At 47.8% G+C, this 23,420-nt stretch overlaps 2 protein-coding genes across 3 annotated transcripts in view; both read right to left on the bottom strand.

Annotated features, from left to right (window-relative positions):
* Nucleotides 1-1,928, bottom strand: part of HIP1R (huntingtin interacting protein 1 related) — a 28,512-nt gene extending 26,584 nt beyond the window's left edge. The window contains exon 1 of one of the 2 annotated variants that reach the window (XM_045366181.2): nt 1,671-1,928. In XM_045366181.2, coding sequence (XP_045222116.1) covers nt 1,671-1,727 — 57 coding nt within the window. In that variant the 5' untranslated portion in view covers nt 1,728-1,928. Of the gene's footprint in view, nt 1-939; nt 1,096-1,670 lie in introns of those variants that run through there. The other variant, XM_005572521.3, reaches the window with a different exon arrangement.
* An 8,480-nt stretch (nt 1,929-10,408) lies between these two features.
* Nucleotides 10,409-23,420, bottom strand: part of CCDC62 (coiled-coil domain containing 62) — a 57,212-nt gene continuing 44,200 nt past the window's right edge. Inside the window, 3 exon segments of the mRNA XM_065524990.2 lie at nt 10,409-11,201; nt 15,347-15,413; nt 15,416-15,440. Of these exon segments, the coding sequence (XP_065381062.1) occupies nt 11,111-11,201; nt 15,347-15,413; nt 15,416-15,440 (183 nt within the window). The 3' untranslated portion in view covers nt 10,409-11,110.

The following is a 23,420-nucleotide window of genomic DNA, read 5'->3' as shown; positions in this document are numbered from 1 at the left end:
TCTTGGTTGACTTATTTTGGCAAATAAACAATTTGCCCCCCTCTACCGCCCATCCCCCAAGCCTGAGAGCACTTCAAGAGTTTGTAAAATAAAAAGCAACAGGAAACCAGAAACGCAGCAATGTCTCCATCGTGGGTCTCCGGCACAAACACAAGTACAAAACGCACACCCGCGCCCTTATTTAATTTTAAAGCCTTCCCAGGATAGGCATCATCTGGAAGAGATACAGGCGTGGGAGGCGCAGGAAGGGAGCCCCAGGAAGTTTCTGTCTGTCGGGCGCCGGTATTTAATGAGGGGGTGTGCACCTATTTATACGTGGGCAGCGCTCGGGCAAACAAGTCTGGCGACAACGAGCAGCTTTTCACCCAGCAAATAATTGGAGACTGGGCAGCTCTGGGAAGCCGCTCACGAGAGAAGAAAGCTGGGAGTTTAAGGAATTTCCTTTAAGGAAACTGCCCGTGGGGACATCGGTTTCAGGGGGTCGGAGACGGGGGCGGGAGCCGGCAAGGAGCGGTACTGAGGGCGGGGGCCCCAGTCGGGCCGCGCCGGCCCCGGGAGCACCTGGATCCCCAGACCCCTAGACCCCCGGCGCGCTGGGCTCGCGCACACCCAACCCCGGCCCCATCTCCGTCCCCCGCCGCCTCAGCTCCAGCGCTCCCGGCCCGCGCACACCCTGACCCCGGCCCCCTCAGCCCCGGCGCCTCTGGGCCCGAGCGCCCGGCGGGAGTGGGGAGCGCGGCTTCCGGTTCACCTGCGCGCCGGTCGGCTCGGGCCGCGGAGGCCGGCGAGGGGCAGCCGCGGAGCTCTCGGAGCGCCCGGGCGGACACAGGCCCTGCCCCCACGCTGTCCCCCGCCCCTGGCCGGCGCCTCCCGGGCCCCAGCGGTTCGCGCGTGAGGGGACAGGGACGCCGCTTGCCCGCCCGCCCGCCGCCCGCTCGCCTGAGTCTTGTCGAACTGCTCGCGCTCGGCCTCCAGGCTGTGGCCCGGCCTGCGGCTCAGCACCCGCGCCGGCACGTTCTTGATGCTGTTCATCCTGCCGCCGCCGGCCGCTCTTGCCCGGCTCAGTCCGCGCGACTCAGCGCCTCACGGTCCAACAGCCCCAGCCTAGGCACCGCGAGGCCGCCGCGCCGCGCCAGGGCCCGCCCGCCGGGGAGGAGCCCACCTCGCCCCGCCCCCGCGCCCGCAAACTCCTCGCCCGCCCCCAACTCCAGGGCACGCCCCTCCCCCCGCACACCTCCAACCCCGCCCCCCGCGCCCGCATTCGCCCCGCCCGCCCCCAACTCCAGGGCACGCCCCTCCCCCCGCACACCTCCAACCCCGTCCCCCGCGCCCGCATTCGCCCCACCCGCCCCCAACTCCAGGGCACGCCCCTCCCCCCGCACACGTCCAACCCCACCCCCAGCGATCCCCGGACACGCGCCTCCCCCCGCACACCCCCAACCCCCCAACCCGCGGCGACCCCGGCACACGCTCCGCCCCCCACACACCTCCAACCTCCATCTCACAAGGTTGGGGCACAGGCCAAACGCCCCCCCCAGCTCCTCCCCACCTCTAATCCCCTCCCTAAACCCGGAGAGGAGGGGAGAGGGAGGGGAAACCCCTCCCTCCTCCTTCCACACAGGATAGGGACCCCGGCCAATTCCCTCTCCCAACCCCTTCCCCGAACTCACTAAGTCTTGTCTGCACCAAGGCAAGATCTGGTTAATTGGAGAAAATCTGGCCTCCATGAGTCTGGTCGGTGGCAGCACAGATAGACTTTTTTTTCCTTTTTGGTCTTAACGTATGTGTCAAAAGGCACACAGTGACGCTCTCCCCTCTTTGTGCATCTCTGACATAGCTGCAGCTGTTATCCATGCGGGGTTGCAGGATGCATTTCCAGAGACGCAGCCGGCTCCGCAACCGGACACCTCGCCAGCGCCAGGGACAATGGGGGCTGAGGCCGGGCAGTATTAGGCTGGGACAGAAGGCAGGCGGATCTGAAAGCAAAGTACACCAAGGAGATGCCGCCGGGGGTGGCGTGAGGCTTTTAAAAAACATTATTATTGGCTTCCCCTTAAAATTACTGGTCACAAGACTGAAGTAAAAAAATAAATAAAAGCCCAGAGTCCTCTCTAAGCGCAGCTCAGATGGGTGTTTTGTTTCTGCTGTTTCCCTTTCCTATCGGAATGCAGATGTGGAATCGTGCATAAAGGTCCCTTGCTTTTGAAGGGAGAGAGGCACCGCCTGCCTGTAAGGAGGAAAATGACGCCCACGTAATCCTAACCCTTGTCTCCTTAGTGAGACTGTAACCTCAGGACCCTTTTGTTTCCTTTCTTTCCTTTCCTTTCCTCCCTCCCTCCCTCCCTCCCTCCCCTCCTTCCTTCCTTCCTTCCTTCCTTCCTTCCTTCCTTCCTTCCTTCCTTCCTTCCTTCCTTCCTTCCTTCTCCTTCTTTCCTTTCTTTTATTTTCTTCTTTCTTTCTTTCTCTTTCTTTCTTTCTTTTTTTTTTTTTTTGAGACGGGGTCTCGCTCTGTCACCCAGGCTGGAGTGCAGTGGCCAGATCTCAGCTCACTGCAAGCTCCGCCTCCCGGGTTCACGCCATTCTCCTGCCTCAGCCTCCCGAGTAGCTGGGACTACAGGCGCCCGCCACCTCGCCCGGCTAGTTTTTTGTATTTTTTAGTAGAGACGGGGTTTCACCGGGTTAGCCAGGATGGTCTCGATCTCCTGACCTTGTGATCCACCCGTCTCGGCCTCCCAAAGTGCTGGGATTACAGGCTTGAGCCATCGCGCCCGGCCCTTTCTCTTTCTTTCTTTCTCTCTCTCTTTCTTTCTTTTTTCTTTTTCTTCTTTTTCTTTTTTTTTAACTGAGCTTCAGTCTTGTTGCCCAGGTTGGAGTGCAATGGCACAATCTCACCTCACTGCAACCTCCGCCTGCTGGGTTCAAGCAATTCTTCTGCCTCAGCCTCCCAAATAGCTGGGATTACAGGCATGTGCCACCATGCCCGGCTAATTTTGTATTTTTAGTAGAGACAGGGTTTCTCCATGTTGGTCAGGCTGGTCTCAAACTCCCGACCTCAGGTGATCTGCCCGCCTCGGCCTCCCAAAGTGCTGAGATTACAGGCGTGAGCCACCGCGCCCGGCCGGGGACCCTTTTCTTTAACCGATTCCTCACCTTCTAGCCCAAGAGCTAGAGGTGACCCCAAAAGATACATTTGCCAAGACTCTCCTCTCACTCCACCAAAAGGAGAAATTAATCCTGTTTTCTCTCATTCCAATCACTAAAAAGCTTCTTTATCAGAACAACAGTAGAATCACAATAGCTGATATGTATTGAATGCTTATTATTTGACAGGCACTGGGCTTTACCCTTCATATATAAAGGGTTTTTAATCCTCGGCAACTTAGTCAATAGCTGTGCTCAAATAAAGACCACAGTAAAGGGGCCTTTTGCTATACTCCAACTGTTTCTCACACTCCTTTTTCCACACACAACAAAAGTGGTTCTCCTGTGACCTTTCACGCACATACAGCATACCTTTTCAACCAGGCAACAGACCTCTAGGTCTAGCACATCTGCCACAGTGACTTCCCCTCAGCAACCGGCTTTTTAAATAACCATAGAGCCTATTACTATGCCAGGCACCAGGCTCAGCATTTGTTAAACAGTATCTCACTTATTCTTCTTTAAAGTTGTTGATGAGGTCGGACACAGTGGCTCACGCCTGTAATTTGAGCACTTTGGGAGGCTGAGGCAGGTGGATCACTTGAGCTCAGGAGTTTGAGACCATCCTGGGCAACATGATGAAACCCCATCTCTACCAAAAAATACAAAAATCTTAGCCAGCCGTGGTGGCGTGCCTGTAGTCCCAGCTACTCAGGAGGTTGAGGTGGGAGGATCACTTAAGCCTGCAAGGCAGAGGTTGCAGTAAGCTGAGATCACACCGCTGCACTGCAGCCTGGACAACAGAGTGAGACCCTGTCTCAAATTAAATAAGTAAATAATAAAGCATCAACAACTTTATTTTTATTTATTTATTTATTTATTTATTTATTTTATTTTTTATTTTTTTTGAGACGGAGTCTCCCTCTGTCGCCCAGGCTGGAGTGCAGTGGCCGGATCTTGGCTCACTGCAAGCTCCGCCTCCCGGGTTTACACCATTCTCCTGCCTCAGCCTCCCGAGTAGCTGGGACTATAGGCGCCCACCACCTCGCCCGGCTAGTTTTTTGTATTTTTTAGTAGAGACGGAGTTTCACCGGGTTAGCCAGGATGGTCTCAATCTCCTGACCTCGTGATCCGCCCGTCTTGGCCTCCCAAAGTGCTGGGATTACAGGCTTGAGTCACTGCGCCCGGCCTATTTTTTTTTTTTTTTTTGAGACAGGGTCTGGCTTCGTTACCCAGGCCGGAATGCAGTGGCATAATCATAGCTCACTGCAGTTTCTGCCTCGGGGGCTCAAGTGATCCTCACACCTCAACCTAATAAGTAACTGGAACTAGAGGGATGCACTACCATGCCCAGCTAATTTTTTTTTTTTTTTTCTGAGATGGAGTCTCGCTCTGTCGCCAGGCTGGAGTGCAGTGGCACAATCTCGGCTCATTGCAACCTCTGCCTCCCGGGTTCAAGCAATTCTCCTGCCTCAGCCTCCCAAGTAACTGGGACTACAGGCGCCTGCTGCCACGCCTGGCTAATTTTTGTATTTTTAGTAGAGATGGGGTTTTTACCATGTTGGCAAGGATGGTCTTGATCTCTTGACCTCATGATCCACCTGCCTCAGCCTCCCAAAGTACTGGGATTACAGGCGTGAGCCACCGCGCCCGGCCATGCGCAGCTACTTTTTATTTGTTTATTTTTATTTTTTATTTTTATTTTTATTTTTTTTTTGAGACGGAGTCTCACTCTGTCACCCAGGCTGGAGTGCAGTGGCGGATCTCAGCTCACTGCAAGCTCTGCCTCCCGGGTTTACACCATTCTCCTGCCTCAGCCTCCCGAGTAGCTGGGACTACAGGCATCCGCCACCTCACCCAGCTAGTTTTTGTATTTTTTAGTAGAGACAGGGTTTCACCGTGTTAGCCAGGATGGTCTCGATCTCCTGACCTCGTGATCCGCCCGTCTCGGCCTCCCAAAGTGCTGGGATTACAGGCTTGAGCCACCGCGCCCGGCCGCACAGCTAATTTTTAAATTTGTTTTATAGAGACAGAGTCTCGCTATGTTGCCTAGGCTGGTCTCAGATTCCTGGGCTCAAGTGAATTCCCCCACCTGAAAGTGCTGGGATTACAGGCCGAAGCCACTGCACCTGGCCTCTTGATGGTATTTTTACAGACCAACAAACAAGCTCAGGCTCAGAGTTTAGCCCAGGTTCATACAACTGATAAACTGTGCATTTGGGATCCAGACCCAGATGTGCCTGATTTCAAAGCCAGTGCTCTCAACACCCATGCCATTTGGACTACATTTTGTGGTCGATGACTTTCAGTACTATACTACCTTGGGCTTGCTGTTTGGGGCCCAAGAGCACTCTCCTAATATGTCTCCAAGGGACTGTACTTTATGTGTAGATAAGATTTTGAGCTATTAGAGGGCCACCCTGTCTTACTCAGTTTTATGTACTCAGTGCCTAGCGGGGCACCTGGCACATAGCAATGTTCAGTAAGTGTATGTGAAGTGAAGGGCTGAAAAAGTGAGTAAACAAACACCCCATTTGGTATACTTCAACATACAGCTGATCTCACAAGAGAGCATCACTGGGGACATAAGGATACAAACTTCCTCACTCATTTGTTTGTTTGTTTGTTGATGTTTTTGAGACAGGGTCACCCTCTGTCTCCCAGGCTGGAGTGCAGTGGCATGATCTCAGCTCACAGCAACCTTCACCTCCTGGGTTCAAGCAATTCTCCTGCCTCAGCCTCCTGAGTAGCTGAGATTACAGGCATGCACCATCACAACCTGGCTAATTTTTGTATTTTTAGTAGAGACAGGGTTTCACCATATTGGTCAAGCTGGTCTCGAACTCCCAACCTCTGGTGATCCACCCACCTCGACCTCCCAAAGTGCTGGGATTACAGGCGTGAGCCACCGTGCCTGGCCCAAACTTCCCCACTCTTAATTTTTCTGGTTCATCTCTCTAACATCTTCAGACAGGAGGCCTGGTCTACTATTGGCCCTGTCACTGATTGGCTTTTTATTTTTTTTATTTTTTTGGATACAGGGTCTTGCTTGCTCTGTTACCCATGCTGGAGTGCAGTGGCTGGATTATGGCTTACTGTAGCCTCAATGTCCTGGGCTCAAGTGGTCCTCCCACCTCAGCCTCCAGAATAGCTGGGACGACAGGTATGCACTACCATGCCTGGCTAATTTTTAAATTTTTTGTTGAGACGGGGGTCTCACCACATTTCCCAGACTGGTCTTGAACTACTGGACTCAAGCAATCCTCCCACCTCAGCCTCCCAAAGTGCTGGCATTACAGGCAGGAGCCACTGCTCCCAGCCTGAGATTCTTCATGCCATCAGAATCAGGGTCCTGTTTTGGTGTATCTCCAGGGCTGTTGAATTCCCGCTCACCCCTATTACAAAAGCAAAGCAATTGGAATACAAATAAGACCTTGTTTGAAGGAAAACCCAAGACACACAGGAGAGTTTACATCATCTGGCCCACTAAAACATGGTATGCTGCCACACCCACGGTGACTCATTGACTTGTATGCATGATCTGGCCCCAGCCTCTGTCTCTGGCTTCATCTTACACCATCCTGGCCCATCAGGTCCCAGATGCGTCATGTTCCCTCCCACCTCAGAGCCTTTGCACATGCTGTTCCTACTGCCTGGAATTCTCTTCTGCTTCCTGTTCGCCCTACTTAGCATCCACCTGTCTTTAACTCTTGGCTCAGATGTCACTTCTTCAGGGAAGCGTTCTCTGAACACTCCACCCTTTGCCTGAGTCCCTATTATAAGCTGTCATCATATCTCAAAGCTTTCTTTTGTAACACTAACCAGTCTCTCGGGAACTATTTATGGGATTCTTAGATTACTGTGTCTCTACGACTAGATTGTCTGCTTTGCTCATTGCTGTGTCTCCAGTGGCCAGCAAAGCACCTACTGTGTGCTCAAAATTCTTTGATTCTTTTTTTGTTGGGTTTCTTTTTGTCATTGTTGTTGGGTTTCTTAAGCATGCATCTAGCTGAGAACCCAGACATCATCCTTTAGAGGACTGATTCATGTACACTTTTCATTCAATCAGCTTCTCTCAAAGACCATTCTGGGTGTTGTTTGTTTGTTTGTTTGTGACAGAGTCTCACTCTGTCGCCCAGGCTGGAGTGCATGGCTCAGTCTCAGCTCACTGCAACCTCTGCCTCCCAGGTTGAAGTGATTCTCGTGCCTCAGCCTCCTGAGTAGCTGGGATTACAGGCACCCACCATGCCCTGCTAATTTTTGTATTTTTAGTAGAGAGGTGGTTTCGCCATGTTGGCCAGGCTGGTCTCAAACTCCTGACCTCAAATGATCCACGAGCTTTGGCCTCTCAAAGTGGTGGGATTACAGGCATGGGCCACTGCACCTGGCCGCATTCTGGGTTTTAAACCTCCTTGTCAGCTACAGTCTTGATGAATGTGTCTGGTTTCTTATTTTGATCCTATTCACTCTGTTCTCTATCACACCGGAGGTTGCTAAGATTATTCTGTTGAAGGTCTAGAATAATGAACTTTCCTGCAATGTGTCCTAACAAAATCATCATCAAATGGCTCAAGAAAAACAAAAGTACAACACTGCAAACCCACCACCCCAGCTACAGGTGTCAAACCACACAAAGCCACAGAATAAAACTCCAGGATCAGTTTGCCAGAACATAACAAGGTTTCAGTCTTCAGTCTCCTTCCTGAAGTGTATGGAGACAACCTTATTCCATGCAGCCAAGAAGTTCTATGCATTCTATTGACACTTTCGGGGTAAAACTGCTTTTAGTGTTTATGTATTATCTTAATTCAGAACTTTTTTTCTTTGAGGATATTTCTATTTCTGTTTTTAAAAAATCTGGTGGCCAGGCACGGTGGCTCACACCTGTAACCCCAGCACTTTGGGAGACCGGGGCGGGTGGATCACGAGGTCAGGAGATCGAGACCATCCTGGACAACATGGTGAAACCCCGTCTCTACTAAAAATACAAAAATTAGCAGGGTGTGGTGGCGCACACCTGTAGTCCCAGCTACTCGGAAGGCTGAGGCAGGAGAATCGCTTGAACTTGGGAGGCAGAGGTTGCAGTGAGCCGAGATCACGCCACTGCACTCCAGCCTGGTGACAGAGTGAGACTCCATCTCAACAACAACAACAATCTGTTTACTGGCCAGGCACAGTGGCTCACACCTATAATCTCAGCACTTTGGGAAGCTGAGATGGGTGGATCACTTGAGCTCAGGAGTTCAAGACCATCCTGGGTAACATGGTGAAACCTCATCTCCAGAAAATAAATAAATAAATAAACTCTTCACAGGCCAGGTGCATGCAGTGGCTCATGCCTATAATCCCAAGAGCTTTGGAAGGCCAAGGTGAGAGGACTGCTTGAGGCCAGGAGTTTAAGACCAGCTTGGTCAACATGGTGAGACTCTGTCTCCATGAAAAATAAAAAATTGGCCGGGCGCGGTGGCTCAAGCCTGTAATCCCAGCACTTTGGGAGGCCGAGACGGGTGGATCACGAGGTCAGGAGATCGAGACCATCCTGGATAACACGGTGAAACCCCGTCTCTACTAAGAAATACAAAAAACTAGCTGGGCGAGGTGGCGGGCGCCTGTAGTCCCAGCTACTCGGGAGGCTGAGGCCGGAGAATGGCGTGAACCCGGGAGGCGGAGCTTGCAGTGAGCTGAGATCCGGCCACTGCACTCCAGCCTGGGCTACAGAGCGAGACTCCGTCTCAAAAAAAAAAAAAAAAAAAAAATTTGGCCAGGCATGGTGGCTCATGCCTGTAATCCCAGCACTTTGGGAGGCTGAGGTGGGCAGATCACCTGAGGTCAGGAATTCAAGACCAGCCTGGCCAACATGGTGAAACCCCATCTCTACTAAAAATACAAAAATTAGCCGGGCATGATGGCAGTTGCCTGTAATCCCAGCTACTTGGGAGGCTGAGGCAGGAGAATCACTTGAACCTGGAAGGCGGAGGTTACAGTGAGCCGAGATCGCGCCACTGCACTCCAGCCTGGGTGACAGAGTGAGACTCCGTCTCAAAAATAAATAAATAAACAAACAAAAAATAAGCAAAATAAAATAAATAACTTAGGTTGAGCTAGATACAATCCCAAGTAGCTGAGATTACAGGCGCGTGACACCACGCCCAGCTAATTTTTTGTATTTTTAGTAGAGAGGGGGTTTTGTCATGTTGGCCAGGTTGGTCTCGAACTCCTGACCTCAAGCGATCCACCTGCCTCGGCTCCCAAAGTGCTGGGATTACAGGCATGAGCCACTGTACCCGGCCAAAATTTCTCATTGTTGAATTGCGTATGGAACAATAAGGTGGTGGGATACAATAGGTGTCAGGTGTCGCAGATACTATAATCCTATGAGCTAAAATACATATAGCCATAAAATAATGTTTAATTGTTATCAAATCCTTTAGTTCCCTGACATTGTCCTATTCAGTGTTGCCTTTTCACTAGGCAAGTTGATGTGCAGCCATAAACAAGAAGAAGAGGAGAAAATTTAATATTTTGATTCTCAGATTGGAAGTCAGTCTCCCAAGGGTCATTTTAGGTTTCTACTTGGCAGGAAGTGGCTCAGAAGCAACTCTACCTTTCTCAGTTTTGCTCTGGACAGCCCAGCCTGAGGGAGAAAGCACGCATTGATAAAGAACATAACCAAACCTCACCCAACTTCTCTTTTCAGCACCCTAATTAAAAAGGCTAAATGAGGTGGCTCTTCCCCGCTCATGAAAATCATCTCTGAAGTAACCCTGAAACCTGTTAACAAAGGCGCATTTATTCAGCACAATAGAACTTTGATATCTGCAATGCTTAAAAAAATACATTCCGGCCGGGCGCGGTGGCTCAAGCCTGTAATCCCAGCACTTTGGGAGGCCGAGGCGGGTGGATCACGAGGTCAGGAGATCGAGACTATCCTGGCTAACATGGTGAAACCCCGTCTCTACTAAAAATACAAAAAAAACTAGCCGGGCGTGGTGGCGGGCGCCTGTAGTCTCAGCTACTTGGGAGGCTGAGGCGGGAGAATGGCGTGAACCCGGGAGGCGGAGCTTGCAGTGAGCCGAGATCACGCCACTGCACTCCAGCCTGGGAGACACAGCGAGACTCCGTCTCAAAAAAAAAAAAAAAAAAAAAAAAAAAAAAAAAAAAAAATACATTCCCATTCCTGAGGAAATTAACTTGCCAATTTCAGTTTAAACGCGATGAACCTTCCTTATTTTACTCCAGTAAAATAAAAAGAAACCAAGGAAACATATTTTTTCTTTAGTATTAAAAATATCTTTTATTGACTGAAGCTGATCAATTATTTTAGAGAAGACACAGAGGCATATAGTATAATCTTTAAAAAATTAAATTACAAGTTAAAATGGAAGTGTTTTAGTCTTTAAGATTTTTAAAAACGCATATAAAATTTGATCTTCCAACAAGCTTTGGTTTGTGTCAGTAGGTGGGACTACTATAGACCCAGAAAGATGGGGCTCTGCTCAGCTTGGGACAGAAGGACCTCAAGTAACCAGGGAGCTATTTTCCAGTTACATTTTATATCAAAGCATCTTACATCTTTTTACATAGCAAAGTCAAGAGCTAAAACCATGAGAGAATACTATTTCTCATATATTTTGAACTGACTCTGATAAGCTATTGTTTAGAATTTAAATGTATGCACAGATTTTTTAAAAATCAGATAGTTAAAACAGCACTTTCTATGCAGGGGTTCCTTCTCTATTTGACGTTCACATTTTTAAAGAGCTTCTCTAGCACTTAGCTGTAGCCTGTATCTTTACAGAGAAGTCTTTTTCATTCTTAGCATAATTCCAAGTTTCTGTATGTACAATAAGGTCTACTTTCTTACACACGAAAATATTTCTTCAGCACAAAAATGATTAACTTGAAAATAAAGTGTAGATGTTTAAAAATTAACTTTCCAGTTCTGCTCCCCACTTGAATTAAGTGTCGTTTATGAAGAACTACAATCCTCTTTCAGTTTTACGGTTAAGTATTCATTCAGCATTGGTGTCTGCTTTCTGCCTTCCACATAGATGAGAAATCTGCTTTTGGATGAAGAAAAAACACATTAATAAAATACAATCAATTAACATTGGAGTGCATGCTATAAGCTCCTGGCGTCTAAAATATTAACTGTACATCCTGATTTTTATCAACATCAAGACGTGCAAAATACTGTAAATATGAAAACTCAGCAGAGAGAGGGAGGGGAGAGAAGAGGAGGGATGGGGGCGGGGATGGTGCTGCTTGGGCTCCCTGCTTCCCCAGAGTCTTTGAAACGCTGATATGCTTACCTTCAAAAGATCTGAAATGCCTGTACCCTTTAGCTTATCAAACTGGGTTCTGAAGAAACTGCATATGAAATGCAGGTTTGACAGAAGTAAACACAAATCCAGAAAGTGCTTACTGGGTCAATAAACGTTTTTTATGAAGATTTTACCCCACGTAAAACTTTTTTTTTTTTTTTTTTTTTGAGACGGAGTCTCGCTCTGTCGCCCAGGCTGGAGTGCAGTGGCCAGATCTCAGCTCACTGCAAGCTCCGCCTCCCGGGTTCACGCCATTCTCCTGCCTCAGCCTCCCGAGTAGCTGGGACTACAGGCGCCCGCCACCTCGCCCGGCTAGTTTTTTGTATTTTTTAGTAGAGACGGGGTTTCACCGTGTTAGCCAGGATGGTCTTGATCTCCTGACCTCGTGATCCACCCGTCTCGGCCTCCCAAAGTGCTGGGATTACAGGCTTGAGCCACCGCGCCCGGCAACTTTTTTTTTTTTTTTTTTTTGAGACGGAGCTTTGTTCTTGTTGCCCAGGCTGGAGTGCACTGGCCCAATCTCCACTCACTGCACCCTCCGCCTCCCGGGTTCAAGCCATTCTCCTGCATCAGCCTCCCCAGTAGCTGGGATTATAGGCATGTGCCACCACACCTGGCTATTTTTTTTTGTGTGTGTATTTTTAGTAGACACAGGGTTTCGCCATGTTGGCCAAGATGGTCTCAAACTCCTGACCTCAGGTGATCTACCCCACTGGGCCTCCCAAAGTGCTGGGATTACAGGTGTGAGCCACCGTGACCAGCTACACCATGTAAAACTTTTATAAAGCTTTACTCCATGGAAAGACTTCTTGGCCAGGCGTGGTGGTTCAAGCCTTTAATCCTAGAACTTTAGGAGGCCAAGGCAGGCGGATCACCTGAGGCCAGGAGTTCGAGGCCAGCCTGCCCAACTTGGCGAAACCCCATCTCTACTAAAAATACAAAACAAAACAAAAAAAATTAGCCAGGTGTGGTGGCACATGCCTGTATTCCTAGCTACTTGGGAGGCTGAAGCAGGAGAACTGCTTGAACCCAGGGGGTGGAGGTTGCAGTGAGCTGAGATTGCACCATTGCACTCCAGCCTGGGCAACAGAGCAAGACTCCATCTCAAAAAAAAAAAAAAACTTCTTTCTGGACAGACGCTCAGATGAAATGCTGAAACATTGATCTGATTTTTTTTCACCTATAATTTTTTTTTTTTGAGATGGAGTTCTCGTTCTGTCTCGGCTCACTGCAAGCTCCGCCTCCTGGGTTCACGCCATTCTCCTGCCTCAGCCTCCCCAAGTAGCTGGGACCACAGGCGCCTGCCACCATGCCCGGCTAGTTTTTTTGTATTTTTAGTAGAGACGGGGTTTCACCATGTTAGCCAGGATGGTCTCCATCTCCTGACCTCATGATCCACCTGCCTCGGCCTCCCAAAGTGCCACTGTGCCCGGCCAATTTTTTTTTTCTTTTTTCTTTTTTTTTTTTTTTTGAGACTGAATTTCACTCTTGTTGTCCAGGCTGGAGTGCAATGACACCATCTCAGCTCACTGCAACCTTTGCTTCCCGGATTCAAGCAATTCTCCTGCCTCAGCCTCCCAAGTAGCTGGGATTATAGGCGTGCACCACCATGCCCGGCTAATTTTGTATTTTTAGTAGAGACGGGGTTTCTCCATGTTGGTCAGGCTGGTCTTTAACTCCTGACCTCAGGTGATCCGCCCACCTCAGCCTCCCAAACTGCTGGGATTACAGGCTTGAGCCACTGCACCAGGCAGGTTTTTTTTTCTAATAAATTCTTTGGTTATTATTGTTTTAGTAGTTTTTGGGAACAGGTGGTGTTTGGTTACATGGTTAAGCACTTTGGTGGCGATTTCTGAGATGCTGGTGTGCTCATCACCCAAACAGTGTACACCGCACCCAATGTGTAGTCTTTCATCCCTCACCACCCCCTTCCCCCCAGTCCCCGGTGTCCGTGATATCATTCTCATGCCTTTGCATCCTCATAGCTTAGCTCCCACTTAGGAGTGTGAACATACTACATTTGGTTTTCCATTCCTGAGTTACTTCATTTAGAATGATGGTCTTCAACTCCATCCAGGTTGCTGTAAATGCCATTATTTTATTTCTTTTCAAGGCTGAGTAGTATTCCATGGTACACATATACCACATTTTCTTTTTCCTTTTTTTTTTTTTTTTTTGAGATAGAGTCTCACTCTGTTGCCCAAGCTGGAGTGCAGTGGCGCAATCTCAGTCCACTGCAACCTCCACCTCCCAGGTTCAAGTGATTCTCCTGCCTCAGTCTCCCAAGTAGCTGGGATTACAGGCCTGCACCACCACACCCAGCTAATTTTTGTATTTTTAGTAGAGACAGGGTTTCACCATGTTGGCCAGGCTGGTCTCAAACTCCCAACCTCAGGTGATCCGCCTGCCTCGGCCTCCCAAAGTGCTGGGATTATAGGCATGAGCCACCATGCCCGGCCCATATGCCACATTTTCTTTATCCATTAGTTGATGGGCATCTACAATGGTTCCGTATTTTTGCAGTTGCAAATTGTGTTGCTATAAATATATGTGTACAAGTGTCTTTTTCATATAATGACTACTTTTCCTCCACGTAGATACCCAGTAGTGGGATTGTTGGATCATATTGGAGTTCTACTTTTAGTTCTTTAAGGATAATCTCCACACTGTTTTCCATAGTGGTTGTACTAGTTTACATTCCCACCATCTGTGTAAAAGTGCTCCCTTTTTACCACATCCACGTCAATATCTATTATTTCTTGATTTTTAAATTATGGCCATTCTTGCTTGAGTAAGGTGGTACTGCATTGTGTTTTCTTTTTCTTTTTTTTTTTTTTTTTTTGAGACAGAGTCTCCCTATTGTCGCCTGGATGGAGTGCAATGGTGCGATCTCGGCTCACTGTAACCTCTGCCTCAGCCTCCCAAGTAGCTGGGATTACAGGTGCCCGCCACCATGCGTGGCTAATTTTTGTATTTTTAGTAGAAATGGGGTTTCACTATGTTGACCAGGCTTGTCTCAAACTCCTGGCCTCAAGCGATCACCCGCCTTGGCCTCCCAAAGTGCTGGGATTACAGGTGTGAGCCACCGCGCCTGGCCAAATTTTTTATTTTTCTTTTTTTTTTTTTTTTTTGAGACAGAGTCTCGCTCTGTAGCCCAGGCTGGAGTGCAGTGGCCGGATCTCAGCTCACTGCAAGCTCCGCCTCCCGGGTTTTGATTTGCCTTCCCCTGATAATTAGTGAGGTTGAGCATCTTTTCATATTAGATTCTTATTTTTAAAGCTGTGTCTATGTATTCACTTCCCAAGATTTAAAATTCTAGGTATTGAGAATAATAACTTTTTTTTTTTGAAACGGAGTCTTGCTCTGTTGCCCAGGCTAGAGTGCAGTGGTGCGATCTTGGCTCACTGCAACCTCCACCTCCTGGGTTCATGCGATTCTCCTGCCTCAGCCTTCCAAGTAGCTGGGATTACAAGCACCCACTACCGTGCCTGGCTAATTTTTGTATTTTCAGTAGAGACAGACCAGGCTGGTCTCGAACTCCTGACCTCATGATCTACCCACCTCAGCCTCCCAAAGTGATGGGAATACAGGTGTGAGCCACCACACCTGGCTTTTTTTTTTTTTTTTTTTAAGAGACAAGGTCTCACTCTGTTCCCAGGCTGGAGTGCAGGAGAACAAGAACTTTTTGATCGGCATTTCTCTTGCAAGTAATGACATTTTACTCTGATTAAATTTAGAAGGTATGTATAAATCAGTTGAGCAAAAGAGAAAGTATTACAAGTCAAACAAATGCATGGCCTTGACTCAACGTTATCAATGTTCCCAAGTTACTTATTAAATATTAATTGAGATATAAGGTGAGATAAGCAAAGGTGACTTACCCATGATCATGATGAATACTGAAGTTGCCTTTTGTTTCCTTCAATAACTGACAAAGGTATTTTTTTGAGCTGACTCTTCTGGGACCTCCGAGTTCTAGAAAACAACTCCCAGATTAGTATCCAGGATAGAAAAACTAGAAAATTATTAAGAAGACTAAACACAAATATAGCAGAAATGCCTTTAAAAGACATTAGATGAGGCTGGGTGCCATGGCTCATGCCTATAATCCCAGCACTTTGGGAGGCCAGGGTGGGCAGATCACTTGAGGTCAAGAATTCAAGACAAGCCTGATCAGTATGGTGAAACCCCATCTCTACCAAAAATACACAAATTAGCTGGGCATGGTGGTGCCCGCCTGTAATTCCAGCTATGTGGGAAGCTGAGGTGGGAGAATTGTTTGAACCCAGGAGGTGGAGGTTGCAGTAAGCCAAGATCACGCCACTGTACTCCAGACTGGGCGACAGAGTGAGACACTGTCTCAAAAAAAAATAAAGATAAAAATAAAAATAAGATGTTAGATGAAGAAATATCTGCACTCTACTCCATGTTCACCGCAGCCAAGATGCAGAAGCCATCTAAGTGCCCGTCAGCAGATGAGTAGATCAGGAAAATGTAGCATATACACACAATGGAATACTATTCAGCCATAAAAACAAAATTCTGTCATTTGCAACAGTGTGGATGAATCTGGAGGACATTAGGCTACGTGAAAGAAGCCAGGCACAGAAAGACAAATGCTGCCTGATCTCACTTAAACATGAAATCTAAAAAACGTGGAGCTCAATGGCGTGAAGCCGGGAGGCGGAGCTTGCAGTGAGCCAAGATCGCACCACTGCACTCCAGTCTGGGCGACAGAGCGAGACTCCGTCTCAAAAAAAAAAAAAAAATGTGGCCCCCATAGAAGCATAGAGTAGAATAGTGGTTACCAGGGGCTGGGGGAGGGGGTGGTTGGGGAAAGGGGAGCTATTGATCAAAGGTACAAAGTTTCGATTAGACAGGAGGAAAAAGTTTCAGTGATCTATTGCACAGCACCATGACTATGGTTAACAAAAATGTACTGGCCAGGCACAGTGGCTCATGCCTGCAATCCCAGCACTTTGGGAGGCCGAGGCGGGCGAATAACAAGGTCAAGAGCTCGAGACCATCCTGGCCAACATGGTGAAACCCCGTCTCTACTAAAAATACAAAAATTAGCTGGGCGTGGTGGCGGGCGCCTGTAGTCCCAGCTACTTGGAAGGCTGAAAGGCAGGAGAATCACTTGAACCTGGGAGGTGGAGGTTGCAGTGAGCCAAGATCATACCACTGCACTCCAGCCTGGTGACAGAGCGAGACTCTGTATCAAAAAAAAAAAAAAAAAGAAAAGAAAAGAAAAAAAAAAAGATAAATAAATAAATAATGTATTGTGTTTAAAAAAAAAAATTATAGAGACAGGGTCTCCCATTGTTGCCTATTCCTGGCTTCACGTGATTCTCCTGCCTCAGCCTACCAAAGGGCTAGGATTACAGGTGTAAGCCATTGTGCCCAGCCAATAATAATGTATTATATGTTTCAAAATTGTTAAATGAATAGATTCTAAATATTTCCACTACAAAGACATGATAAATCTGAGAGGTGATAGATACAGCTGGTTTAGTCATTCCACTACATTATATACATATTATAACATTGCACTATACACTATAAATATATACAATTATTGTCAATTTAAAAAAGATCTTAGGGGCTGTGTGTGGTGGCTCACACCTGTAATCCCAGCACTTTGGGAGGCTGAGGTGGGAGGATCTCTTGAGTCCAGGAGTTTGAGACCAGCCTGGGCAACACAGGGAGACAAAAAATATACTTAAAAAAAAATTAGCCAGGCGTGGGGACACACACCCATAGTCCCAGATATTCAGGAGGCTGAAGTGGGAGGACCGCTGGAGCCTGGGAGTTTGAGGTGCAAGTGAGCCATGATCGTGCCACTGCACTCTAGCCTGAGCAACAGAGTGAGACCCGGTCTCAAAAATAATAAATAAATAAGACCTTAGGAAATGAACAAAATATAATGAAGTGACTGCATACAATTGCCATCCACCCATCCAACAAAGGCTTCTTGACTTCCCATTCATGTGTGGGGGTCCCCTTTGTCTCTAATCTAGAAGGACTTCTCTGTCTGCTTTATCATGTGTGTCACAGCTACACGCTGGCCATCAGCTAATACCCAGATATAACTGGCTCGTTGTCAGCCCTAACACAGGCACTGATCCAGTGAGCCCTAAGTGACCCCTGTTGAAAACAGTGGTCAGTAGTTAAGCATCAGCAACTCTAAGTGCTGCGCTGCCTCGTTAGCCTGCTTAGGTGTCTGGGTGGGGAAAAGGGGAAGGAGGGGAGTGGAGAGGTGAGGGGGAGGAATGAAGGGGAGATGACGCCCGGAAAGACCCCGGTGCATTCCGTGGTGACCCCTGGCTTGCAGGTGAGCCCACTTTCTCACCTCCTCCTGCCTGTGTGGCCTGCATTCCACCCACGCCGGGATCCCTCACAGTTCCTCAGGGGCACCCAAGGGTGCTTTCAGGCCTCTGTGCTTTTACTTATGCTGCTTCCTCTTTATGCAAATTGCCCACGTATTTTACCATCTGATTTTCTTTTTTTTTTTTTGAGACAGAGTCTCGCTCTGTTGCCCAGGCTGGAGTGCAGTGGCGCGATCTCGGCTCACTGCAACCTCTGCCTCCTGGGTTCAAGCAATTCTACTGCCTCAGCCTCTTGAGAAGCTGGGATCACAGGCACGCCACCATGCCCGGGTAATTTTTGTATTTTTAGTAGAGAGGGGGTTTCGCCATGTTGGCCAGGCTGGTCTGGAACTCCTGCCTTCAGATGATCCGCCTGCCTGGGCCTCCCAAAGTGCTGGGATTACAGGCGTGAACCACCGCGCCTTGCTACCATGCTGTGTTTTCTCTTATTCATTGAAAAACTTCATTCTAAAAGGGATTCGCAGGCTTTATCAGCCTGCCACAAGAAAGGCCAAGAGCCCCGACAGGTAACACCAACCATCTCAAGCCAGCAATCAGAACGGCCAGGCCCATGCAGCAGGCACAACTCCAAGCTCAGTTTATGGTAGGGTCTGCTCACCACTCCTACCCTCGAGGCAAGGAGGAAGCCTGCCATGAGGCAATGTGCTCAGCTGTGCTTCCTCTTACTCTCACTCCTTTTTTCTTCTTTGTCTATTTTTAAATTATTGGAGTTTTTCTTGAATAGTTTAAAAATCAAAATAATAAAAACAGGTATAAACTGAGGAGTCCCGCCTCTACCTCATCCCTCATACCTCCTACTGGTAAAATTTATGTCATCTTGCCACTGTGTCCTTGTACAAATATATATTCTTATTTCCATCCTCTTTCTTTTCTTCTTTTCTTCTTTTCTTTCTTTTTTTTTTGACAGGCTCTTGCTGTATCGCTCAGGTTGGAGTACAGTCGCTCAATCACAGTTCACTGAAGATCCTCCTGTCCCAGCCTCCCGAGGGCCTGGGACTACAAGTGTGCTCCACCATGCCCCACTCATGTTTTTAAAAACCTTTTTTTTGTAGAGACAGGGTCTAGCTATGTTGCCCAGGCTGGTCTTGAACTCCTGGGCTCAAGCAATCCTCCCACCTTGGCCTCCCAAAGTGGTGGGATTACAGGTGTGAGCCACTGCTTGTGGGCATCTCCTTACGTATGTGGAATGCCATATGAATCTTCAGTATCTTGCACGTTTCTCACTTAGCAATATACCTGGAAATATTTCCACATCCTAGAGCACCTCATTCTGTTCTGCAGCTGCTCAGAACTCCACCATGTGGGTGGACCACAGCTTATTCCCTCAGTTCCCTTTTGCTGGACACTGGGTGGCCTGCTACCGTTTGCTATCGTAAAGCAATGCTGCAAAGAAACACATGTGCCTATGCCATTTCATACACATGAAGAAGTATCCGTGGGAGAGATTCCCAAGGTGACACTGCATTGTCAAAGTGTCAGTTCTTCGGTGATTTTTAGAAAACATTGCCAATTTCCCCGCCAGGAGGACTGAATCATTTCATGCTCCCTGGCAACGTGGGAGAGTGCCTGTCTCACAGCAAGGCTCTGAATTACAACCCTTGTCTGTAGCAACAGATGGCAAAGCCCTGGAGAAGCACACAGGCTGCTCAGAACTTTACCCTGCTTCCTTATTGCAGAAATTAAGAATTTTTAAACAAAATTATTTGCTTTTTCTGTACCTTGCTGTACTTAGTACAAAGGCATAGGGGGAGGGGTTTGTAAAGCATGTTGCCAAGTAAATCCCTGTTATTTAAATTCTGTCTTCCCAATATCTCTAGAATCAGTTAATGTACCAGAAAATGTATGCTATCTGGAGCCAACAGTCTTTCCAATTAAATGATTTTCTGATTCTAGCTGTAGGATGTTGAGTAAAGAGATTTGGTCATTTTTCCCTTCCTGTAAAATGTAACGTTGGAATTAGATATCTCTTCTGGTTCTTTCTAGCTCAAACACTCTCACAAAAATACATTTTTTGACACAGGATCTTGCTCTGTTGCCCACGCTGGAGTGCAATGGTGTGATCATGGCTCACTGTAGCCTTGAACTCCTGGGCTCAAAGTCATGATCCTCCTACCTTAGCGTCCTTAGTAGCTGGAACTGTAGGCGTGAGCCACTACACTTGGCTAATTTTTATTTTTTATTTTTTAGCAATGGGGTGTTGCTTTCTTGCCCAGGCTGGTCTCAAACTCCCAGGCTCAAGCAATCCTCCTGTGTAGTCCTCCCAAAGAGCTAGGATTACAGGTGTGAGTTACTGCGTCCAGCTAATTTTATTTTATTTTTCTTAGACAGTGTCCCAGTCTATGGCCCAACCTGCAGTGCAGTGGTGTGATCATAGCTCACTGTAGCCTTGACCTCATGTTCAAGCGATCCTCCTGCCTCAACCTCCCAAGTACCCAGGACTACAGTCACAGGTCACCAACGCCTGGCTAACTTTTTTGTATTTTTAGTGGAGACAGGGTTTCACTGTGTTAGACAGGATGGTCTTGATCTCCTGACCTCGTGATCCGCCCGCCTCAGCCTCCCAAAGTGCTGGGATTACAGGTGTGAGCCACCGTGCCTGGCCATGTCCAGCTAATTTTTAGTAGAGACAAGGTCTTGGTATGTTGCCCTGGCAGAACTTGAACTCCCGCCCTCAAGGGATCCTCCCACCACAGCCTCCCAAAGTGCTGGGATTATAGGTGTGAGCCACTGCACCTGGCCAGCTTTGTCTTTTTTCTGCACGTTCCTATCAGTTCCATTCAAGTTAGGCCCTGAGACCCCCTGTGGCAGATGCTGGGTGCTGCAGCCAGGGTGCCAAGGTGGAGAAGGGTCCTGAGGCGCTCACAGTGAGCAGGAGGCATGGACGCAGTCACCTGTCGGGTATCTGATGTGCACTCTGATGGAGACAGATAAACACGCACACATGCATGCACACACACACACGTGTAGGCACACACACACACAGCACCACACTAGCAGGATAAAAGTGAGGGAGTGCTTGATTATATCTCAGGAATTTGACATAAAACCCTAAAGAAGAGGTTGAAAGGACAACCTGAAGCCACGAGGACAAGGAGGAGACATCTGTTGCTATAACTCTTGTTTGGAAAATGTGAATTTGGGCAGGGCACAGTGACTCATGCCTATAATCCCAGCACACTGGGAGGCCGAGTTGGGAGGATCATTTGAGGTCAGGAGTTTGAGACTAGCCTGGCCAACATGGTGAAACCCTGTCTCTACTAAAAATACAAAAAATTAACCAGGCATGGTGGTTCACACCTATAATATCAGCTACTCAGGAGGCTGAGGCAGGAGAATCGCTTGAACCAAGAAGTGGAGGAAAGAGTGAAACTCCTTCTCAAAAATAAAATGAAAATTAAAAAATAGGCCGGGCGTGGTGGCTCAAGCCTGTAATCCCAGCACTTTGGGAGGCCGAGGTGGGTGGATCACAAGGTCAGGAGATTGATACCATCCTGGCTAGTACGGTGAAACCCCATCTCTACTACAAATACGAAAAAAAAAAAAATTAGCCAGGCGTGGTGGCGGGTGCCTGTAGTACCAGCTACTCGGGAGGCTGAGGCAGGAGAATGGTGTGAACCTGGGAGGCAGAGCTTGCAGTGAGCCAAGATCGTACCACTGCACTCCAGCCTGGGTGACAGAGCAAGACTCTGTCTCAAAACAATATATCTATCTATCTATCTATCTATATATATAAAAACAAAAAAACTAGCATGTAATCTTTATTCCATCAAAGTTCATGGATCCCCTGAATTCTATTCAACAAATTCTGATTAAAATTATCTGTCCAACAAATCCATAGAGACAGAAAGTAGATTGTGGTAGCCAGTGGCTGTGGCTGTGGGTGTGGGGTCTCCTTTTGGGGTGATTAAAATATTCTAGAATTAGATAGGGGTAGTGGCTGCACGATTTTATGAATATGATTTAAAAAACCACTGAATCGTACACTTTAGAACGGTGAATTGTATGTAAATAATAAAATGTGAATCCTCTCTCTCTCTCTTTTTGATATAGGGTCTCACTCTGTCATCCAGGCTGGAGTGCAGTGGCAAGATCATGGCTCACTACAGTCGTGACCTCCCAGGATCAAGTGATCCTCCCATCTCAGCCTCCTGAGTAGCTGGGACTACAGGTGCATGGCAGGGTGTCCAGCTAATTAAAAAAATTTTTTTTTTTGTAGAGGTGGGATTTCCCAATGTTGCCCAGGGTGGTCTCAAACTCCTTGGCTCAAGTGATCCATCTGCCTTGGCCTCCCAAAGTGCTAGGATTACAGGCATTAGGCACGATGGCTGGCCTATATCTCAATTTTTAAAAATAAATTTTAAAGAAATAGCTGCCAAAGAATGACCAGAAAAGTCATAAAGGTTCTCCCCAAACACAGGGGAAGCAGCAGCCTCACTGCATACATTTAAAGGGATAGTTAAGCACCAAAACACTTTTGGCATAAAAACGTTCCTCTGCCCCAGTATAAATGCAATGCTTCACTAATGCCTCAGAGACAGCTCGTGAAGAAGAAATCTTCCTAGGAAACACTAGAGTCCAGCACGGTTTCCACTTTGAAAAGCTTATAGGGCACACATGGTATACTTTGAAAAACTTCTGTTTTTAGATCCTGTTCTTCTTTAAGGTAATCTCTGCAACTACCTGTTTAGGCTCATGGCAATGAGCATCTTGATTCTAAAATGATTAATGTTCTAGTTTTGGATCTATTCGCGTCACATAGAAAATGCTCCAGGGAACTCTGAATCTAACAAAATACCAATCTGAAGAAGGACTAAGCAAGAAATGCCATCAGAGTATTTCATGAAATAAGACAAAGATGTCTGCTCTCCTCCTTCTATTCAACGCTCATCTGGAGGTCCGAGCCAGAGCAGTAAGGGAAGAAAATGAAATAAGGCATAAATATTGGAAAAAGGAATAAAACTGTCTCTATTCATAAATGACATGATTGTGTAGAAAATCCTAAGGAATCTACAAAAAAACTACTAGAATAGGCCGGGTGTGGTCGCCTGTAATCCCAGCACTTTGGGAGGATGAGGTGGATGGATCAAAAGGTCAGGAGTGGGAGGCCGAGACGGGCAGATCACGAGGTCAGGAGATCGAGACTATCCTGGCTAACACGGTGAAACCCCGTCTCTACTAAAAAAATACAAAAAACCAAAAAACTAGCCGGGTGAGGTGGCGGGCGCCTGTAGTCCCAGCTACTCAGGAGGCTGAGGCAGGAGAATGGCGTGAACCCGGGAGGCAGAGCTTGCAGTGAGCTGAGATCCGGCCACTGCACTCCAGCCTGGGCGACAGAGCGAGACTCCATCTCAAAAAAAAAAAAAAAAAAAGTCAGGAGATGGAGACCATCCTAGCTAACACGGTGAAACCCCGTCTCTACTAAAAAACGCAAAAAATTAGCTGGGCGTGGTGGCACGCACCTGCAGTCTCAGCCACTCCGGAGGCTGAGGCAGGAGAATGGCACGAACCCGGGAGGCGGAGCTTGTAGTGAGCCGAGATTGCGCCACTGCACTCCAGCCTGGGTGAC

Source organism: Macaca fascicularis, chromosome 11 (assembly GCF_037993035.2).
Source record: "Macaca fascicularis isolate 582-1 chromosome 11, T2T-MFA8v1.1".
Classification (NCBI taxonomy): domain Eukaryota; kingdom Metazoa; phylum Chordata; class Mammalia; order Primates; family Cercopithecidae; genus Macaca; species Macaca fascicularis.
The sequence above is the reverse complement of the archived record's forward strand: the minus strand, read 5'-3'. Positions and strand labels throughout refer to the sequence as shown.